Genomic DNA, 7,746 nt, shown 5'->3' on the forward strand with positions numbered 1-7,746 from the left:
GTTGTGATTTTTTGTTGCTAAAACTAATCTCAATAGGGAAAACAAAATTAGAATCAAAATTAGTTTGGGAATACAATTGATCACAAACGATCCTATGCGGTGAGTACAATAGGGGTTACGTTGCTTGCGTTTAGATGAGTTAGAGGGTTTTGTGTTGTGACCTGTAAAAGAGTGAATGAATTACCCAGCTGTTTAGTTAGGGTATTTATAGGCTTGGTTACTTGATCCACAAGCCACTACGAAGAACGATTACGGTGTCTATGAATCTAGCCACGCGCCCCCTAACTTTGACATGATAATGGGGTGAGTCATCGCTATGTGCGGTTAACATATGAGATATGATGACTTCAGTTATTCCCCTAACACGTGACTTGACACGTTTTCCGCGAGTTGCGACTGAGGAGGGTTGGGCCGGGCTGGATCAGGTGCTCGCCATTTGACCTCACCCTTTTGCACCAACTACCTTCCATGTAAATTACGCCCTGCACAGTTGATGGGCCATGTTCTTTGTGGCCCAACCAAAATTATTCCAGTCCGTAGTCCCTCAAGCACGGGGCGTAAATGGCGAAGTGGTTAAAAAAAGTGATTTCAGTCCAGACCCATTGTAGAAATATCATTTTTTAAAACTAAATAGACTCTGCAAAAGTTCAATGCAACAAATCACAGTTCTAGTTATGACTGACTAGTACGCACCTTGTAAAAACCAATACAGACTTCACAAAGTAGCAAGGGATTGGTCAATTTGGTCCTGCAACTAACAAAATTTCAATATAACCTTGAAATAGAAAATTTCAGATCAATTTCAAAAGATCATAGAGTGTCAAGGATTTTCAATTTCATCAAGTCATTTCAGAATTTCAGTAACTTACGAGACTAGATTGTATAATCAGTCATTATTGGCATTATCAACTTCTCTTCACTTATCTGATTATTTTTCATGTGTTTTTTGCTATCACCTTTTTTTTCCTCACAATTTAGGGTTTTAATAATTGGTTTGTCACTATTCTTGATGAACATGAAGAATTGACATTTCATTGCAAGGGCTTCGAATAATTGTAGTTCACACATGTATTGTTTACATAGTGTAGCAAATAGCAATAGAAACATATTTTTCTCGTATTGCTGAAATGACTCTTTTTGGTGGTCTCAGTGCACCCAAAGATTTTCTTGTATTTAGTTCTAACATTTCAACTTGTATGTGCTTTCAAATTTGATATTAACATGGATTTTTTTGTTGTTGTTTGTTTGTATGTTCCCTTTATGGTTAGATTTCACTACAAGGATTTGAAAAATGGTAGTTGATACATGTGTTATTTGCAAATTTCAGCAAACATCAAGCTTTATGCAACCTGTGTTCATCAGCTAAGCCCTCCACCTCTTGCGTGTGAGGCTGGTTTCTTTCTTTATCTATATGTTATTACTGATCACATTGAATTTTATTATTCAAATAAATCTTTTTCATTTTTACTGAATTTTATAGTGAATCCGTGTGACTAGTTAGTGTTATTCTTCCAGGGATTCTAAGATCATGGCTTTTAGGACGAATCTAAGCATGTGGCTCTTGTTTAAAATATTTCCTTTATACTGGGGGCATCAAACAGGTTCTAGCTGACAACAATTTGGAGGCACAGGAACAAGCAATACTAGTTTCTGAACCACAAGATGCTAACACAAGAAGCAGAGAGAATTCAAGAAAAAGCTCTAGGAGCTCGAATGAGGTAGAGAAATACAAACTGTAAATCTTCTAAATATTTATTTTACTGCTACTTCTTTTTTTTTTCATGTTATACATGGCCTTTGAACCGTTTGTTTGAAACATTTAAATTTGTGAAGCTTTATGGTGGATCCTCAATTCACCAAGAAAATTGCTATTTGGTGACTCTGGAAGTCCACATAATGGTATTGTTGTCTCATTTCAATATTTAAGTCTTGGTAAATACAATGGTGAGGATGCTGCAATGTGACTCTTTGAATGAATAATGATATATTCATGGTATAATTTATTATAATGTTAAAGTTATTTAGAGACTGGTTATTATGCAATATATAGAATTAAGACTAGTTTTTCGAGACAAAATGTTAGTTTTAATCCAATTTCAAAAATAAAACTGATATTCAAAACCTGTTTACACTTTACAACACCAATTTCATAAAGCAAATTGAAGTCAGAAAGAATGTTACATAGATAAAACAGATACGGTAGAGATATTTGCTCCAAGGTTTATGTCTCTTACAATTGACCTCATAATTTTGCACTTTGTATTTTTCATATGTAATCGCATACTGTGAAAAAAACATTGTTCATGCTTATATAACATCATGAAGGTTTTCAAAATATGTACGACTACTTAGTACTGTCTTAACCCCATCACGTAGTCGCCTTCCACTTAAGTGTATTGTTTTATAAGTGCAGTTTTTCTTGTTACATGGTCTAACCGAGGGGATAGGTGATGCCCATTGTTTTCACCTCAGCGCGGTATTCAACTGAGGTGAAAATTCATTAGAAAATCTATGTTTTGTTGAATTCATAAGTAAAAAACGCATAAACAACAATGTCATGGTTACTACGGTTCGTCCCAAAACCGTAGTAACACTTCTAAACTCATGCGCTAACAATTATTTTTTATTTTTTTATTAAAAATTTTAAGGTTATAATTACGGTTAATTACCTAACCGTGGTGATATAACTCAATTTTATTTATATTTAATTTAAAAATAATAGGTATATCACTACGGCTCCTTTATAAAACCGTTGTTACACGGTGACGCTTCTTTATATATGAAACACTAAGTATCTATTTTTCCACTGAAAAAAAACAAACCCTAACACAAACGCCGTCGACATCGTCGGGAAGAAGACAAGAACACCGATACTCATTGTTGTTGTTCAGTTTCGTTTCAAATGTCGCATTTGAAGACAAACTCATCCAAATGTTTTACTATGTCTTCTTCCGCTGTAAAATCTAGATCTGGAAAATTTCTGTGGTTGTGATAGTCGTATGTTTTCATACCAATGCAAGAAGGGACATAATAAAGGAATGCTTTTTTGGAGATGTCCATTTTGGAGGAGCGATAAAACATGTAATTTGTTCATACGGGATGAAGACATGAGAGAAAAATTGGAAAATAAAGATGAGAGTAATATGAAGTCAGAGTTGGATGTTGTGGGCTATTTGAAGGTGTGTATGAAGATTCAAAAAAGAAGAACAAGAATTTGAAGAACAAATTGAAGTCACAGAGATTTTTTTGCAAATTTAAAGTTGTGTTTTCTTATCTTCATGTTTAATATTTACTTTGTTATGAAATGTAATAGTTGAAGTAGGGTTTGAAAATCGAAAATTTTACAGTGATTATTATTTGTTTTATGTTTAATATTTACTTTGTTATGAAATGTAATAGTCGCAGATGCAGTGAACTTGACAGGAATGCAATTAAAAGACGATTTCTTATGAGTAAGTTCATCGTAAATTGTTGAATTTTCAATTACAATTATTTGTTTGTTAGTTTATCTAATTTGTAGTTTAAGCTGATAGTTTAAGTTGATAGTTTAAGCTGATAGTTTAAGTTGATAACCTTAAGACAGTTAAACAGAAAGATTAAAACTTCATTCCATAAACTTTCATTACATAATCAAAAACCATAGTCATATCTAAACCCTCTCGCTGAGATAAAATTAGACCAATCATAGTCGGCCTCATCATCATCATCAGAATCGAAAAAAATTAATTATTTGCCTCAACCTTCTTCTTCTTCTTATTCTTCTTCTCCTCACCCCGAGAACTCTCATTAGTCTAAACACATCACCCTCTTCAGCAACATCTTGAATCTGATGCTGATTTTGCACCACAACACCATCTACAACAACATCTTGAAGCTCAGGCTAGTTTTGCACCACAACATCCTCTACAACAACATTTGGATTCTCAATATTGTTGGTAGCTTGAGCAGGATAACACATGTTGATTCCTTTGAATGAAGTTGATTTTGTGTTTTTGGTTCTTCCGCTTCTATATTGTTCCTTCTGATTCTTCATCTTTTTCTCCTGAAAGTTTAAAAACCAAATATGTTCATTATTGTTTCTTTAATTCTATACGCTTTCTTTTTTCTTTGGAAGTTAGAAAGATTGCATACCTCGAGCTGTTCAAATTTATTGTGTACTTATAATACAAGTTTTGATAACAATTCAAAAATGGTGTAGTGTTAATTCTTGTATGATACGATTGACATTTATTCACATATAATATCACAACGGTCATTAGGAATAATCGTTGTTAAAGAGCGCGCTTTCCTGTTTACTATCACAGTCACTGAACTGTGATTATATATTTTTCTCAACTACTGTTAAATGTCTTTTCTGTAGTAGTAGTGATTGCAAATGGTTCATAGTCTCACTTAGACTAACCATTAGATCTTTTTTTGTACAAGTTCCTTCTCATGGCCATTTAATAACTCATTATTGAATTCGTAATCTCTTTTAATGGCTTTACAACTTGTGTATCATATTCTATACCATTCGAATGAGGATATATAATCGCACTGCATAATTAACTCGATTTGCACATGTTTTTCATTGTTTTTAGCATTATTTTATTTTTTTTTGTTTATTCTTGGCTCATTTGCAGGTATTGTGCTCTTTTAGAGCCCCCTTTGAAGAATCTAAGTGAAAAGGCCAAGAAAATGGGATTTTTCAGTCGTTTTGTGCACATGACGTCCAACTCAGCGGCCGCTATAGGAGACAGTCGTGACGTGTCCCACTTCATCTAGTGGACAAGTGCCATGTCCTCTAGGATCTCCCCTTTTCCACACTCGGCGCCCGGGGACCCCCCCTCAGCGGCCGCGGCCTTAAGTTTTTTGTTTCCCGCTCAAAAGGAGTTGAGGGGCACTCCTATCAAAGCACAACTTCAAGAACCTATATAAATAGTCTCTTCTACTTTATTTGCAAGGCATCCAAGCTTAGTTACATACTAAAGCCATATATTGTCAAACTTTGTAAGTGATAATCCCTTCACATCGAAGAGTTATCACACCATTAATAGAGTCTGTAATCGAGTTTGGAGCATTTTAGTAGAAGTTAACCTTGCCACCATTTTCATTTCCAGTTGCATTTACTTTCCGCTGTACAAGATTAAAGACTCCGTTTGGAGCAGGTTCTTTAATACAGTCTTACTTTTATTTAATCGTTTTTTTTCTTGCGCTCGCTTTACTTGATTTATTACCTTGCTTGCCTTTATTTACATTTTCTTTACATGCTTTACTTTATTTAATTGCCTTGCTTTACATTGCTTTATTTACTTTATTTCCTGCCTTGCTTTTATTTACCATGTTCAACCACTTTTATATGTTTATCTTTATTTCCATGTCTGGCTAAACTTTTAAAGGTTAGAATGTAAGGATCATTATCATGATAATGTTCCAAATGTTGTATTAATAGAAACTCTGTTGGGGATGTTTTAACTTTTAATTCAAGTTTTCTGTACTTAACTATTTTATAGATAAGAACGAAAACCGTCCATTCTTAAGATTAAACTTGATTAGTTTTTAACTGAACAAGAAGGGTGAAAGCGTTTTGTTTAGTTAATTAGGGATCCTTAATATATTTTAGAAAACGATTTTAAAACTATGTACGGACGTGTTTATAGGTTTGAAATCTGATCCTTGGCCTAAAGCCAAGAATCTCTTTAAGTTAATCTTTCCAAGTTAAAATCACTTTTTTACTAAGTTAAGTAACTAATTTCTTAAAAATAGCTTTGCATCTTTAAGGCGGTAAGCACCTTTTATAAGTGACAATAAAAGGATTGGATTAAAGAGTAAACTCGGTTCTTAGTACGCGAAAGCAACAAGTTCCTGTTAAATTGTTCATTTCTATCTCCCCCTCCTCTTTGTGCTTGTCATGGAGTATATGAGCAGGCTCTTGAACAAGCTGCAAGAGAATCCCAATTTCAAGCATCATGCCAAATGTAAGAAGCTCAACCTTACTCACCTCACTTTTGCTAATGACATCCTCCTCTTTTCCAGAGGGGATGCGGGATCTGTTGAATTGCTGATGGGTACTCTGCAGGATTTTTCTGGCTCTACTGGCCTGGTTATAAACCCAGCTAAATGTTTTGTTTACATGGGTGATGTGGATGAAGACACCAGGGATCAAATCATGAACATTACAGGCTTTAATGTTGGCCAGCTACCCTTTAGGTACCTTGGTGTACCTTTGTCTAGTAAGAAACTCTCTCTTAACTACTACCTGCCACTTATTGACAAAATTCTGAGTAAAGTCCATCATTGGAGCACCAAGCTTTTAAGCTATGCGGGGAGGGTCCAGCTTGTTAACGCTGTGAGCTTTGCTGTCGCCAATTACTTGCTCCAATGCTTCCCAATACCTAAGGGTGTGCTTAAGAAAATCAATTGCATTTGCAGGGTGTTTGTTTGGACTGGAGGGAGTGCCTTGAGTAGAAAGAGTCCAATTGCCTGAAAAGAGGTTTGTAAGCCTATAATCAAAGGAGGGCTGAACATCATTGACTTGGAATGCTGGAACAAAATTACCATGTTGAAGCTTCTATGGTATTTGAGGAAAAAGACTGATAATTTGTGGGTGCTCTGGCTGCGCACATATTACATTAAAGGGCAGAACCTGATGACCATGGAGGTAAGACAAGACTCAACCTGGATTATTAAAGGGATGATGAAGGCTAGACTGAGAATAGCAGATTGCAGTAACAGTTGGCAGCAGATGCTTTCAACTGATACATTCAAAATGGAAAAAATCTATAAGGAGCTTATGCAACATCATCAAACTGTGGATTGGTATGCTGTTCTTGCAGGCAATAGAGCTAGACCAAGGGCATTGTTCTGCTTGTGGCTTGCATGCCATAGACGTCTTGCCACAAAAGACAGATTAGCAAAATTTGGAGTTATTCGAGATACACAATGCTGTTTTTGCAGGGAAGCTGAGACTTTAGACCACCTATTCTATAGATGCAGTGTGATGAAGGCTATTTGGATTGATACCTTGAAATGGCTCAACATTGTTCATACACCGTTGGACTGGACACAGGAGTTAAGATGGCTCATTCTTTGTGCTAGAGGCAAAGGAATGAAAGCTAACTTGCTGAAGATGGCTGCGGCTGAAACTCTGTATCAATGCTGGAAGTTTCGAAATGATGCATGCTTTGGTACTCCACAGCCTGTTGATAAAGTTGTGCATAGTATACAGGAAGCTATCATACATAGAGGATGGAATTATAGGAAGTATAAAGATAGTATAGCAAAGCTTTTGATATAGCTATATACCTTGATTTGGTTGGATCAGTTTGATCACCACTTGTTCTTAAACTTGTTTTTTGAATTATAATAAAATTTTATTGATTCAAAAAAAAAAAAATATTTCCCCACAAGTAGTTCTATCCAGATACGACTGGAACATTGTTTGATAAATGTGAATTACATTCGAGCGTGTCTTTTATTTGCATTTATTTTATCTCCTTATTTTCCTGCACTGCACACATCTCAACTAATTCGATCTGTCTTAGATAAGCACCTTAATAGTAGAGTTGATAGATTGACGATTGATCTCTGTGGAATCGATAATATTTTATATTACTCTGACGCGATTCATATACTTGCGAATAACACGCATCAATATACCTATATTAGGTGATTAAATCATTGTTTGGTTAGTAGTAGGTGATTAAATCATTGTGTGGTTGTGTAAAATGATATCTATGTGTGTGTGTGTGTGTATATGTTGAGAAT

At 35.1% G+C, this 7,746-nt stretch overlaps 2 protein-coding genes across 2 annotated transcripts; both read left to right on the forward strand.

The window, feature by feature from the left end:
* The first annotated feature begins 5,890 nt into the window (after positions 1–5,890).
* Positions 5,891–6,466, forward strand: LOC131658659 (uncharacterized). Its single transcript, XM_058927928.1, has one exon. The coding sequence runs from the start codon at positions 5,891–5,893 to the stop codon at positions 6,464–6,466; it is 576 nt and encodes a 191-aa protein (XP_058783911.1).
* Positions 6,467–6,634: 168 nt separating this feature from the next.
* On the forward strand, positions 6,635–7,276 carry LOC131658660 (uncharacterized). The gene has a single exon (XM_058927929.1). The coding sequence runs from the start codon at positions 6,635–6,637 to the stop codon at positions 7,274–7,276; it is 642 nt and encodes a 213-aa protein (XP_058783912.1).
* The last annotated feature ends 470 nt before the right edge of the window (positions 7,277–7,746 follow it).

This window comes from Vicia villosa, linkage group LG3, assembly GCF_029867415.1.
Source record: "Vicia villosa cultivar HV-30 ecotype Madison, WI linkage group LG3, Vvil1.0, whole genome shotgun sequence".
Lineage (NCBI taxonomy): Eukaryota > Viridiplantae > Streptophyta > Magnoliopsida > Fabales > Fabaceae > Vicia > Vicia villosa.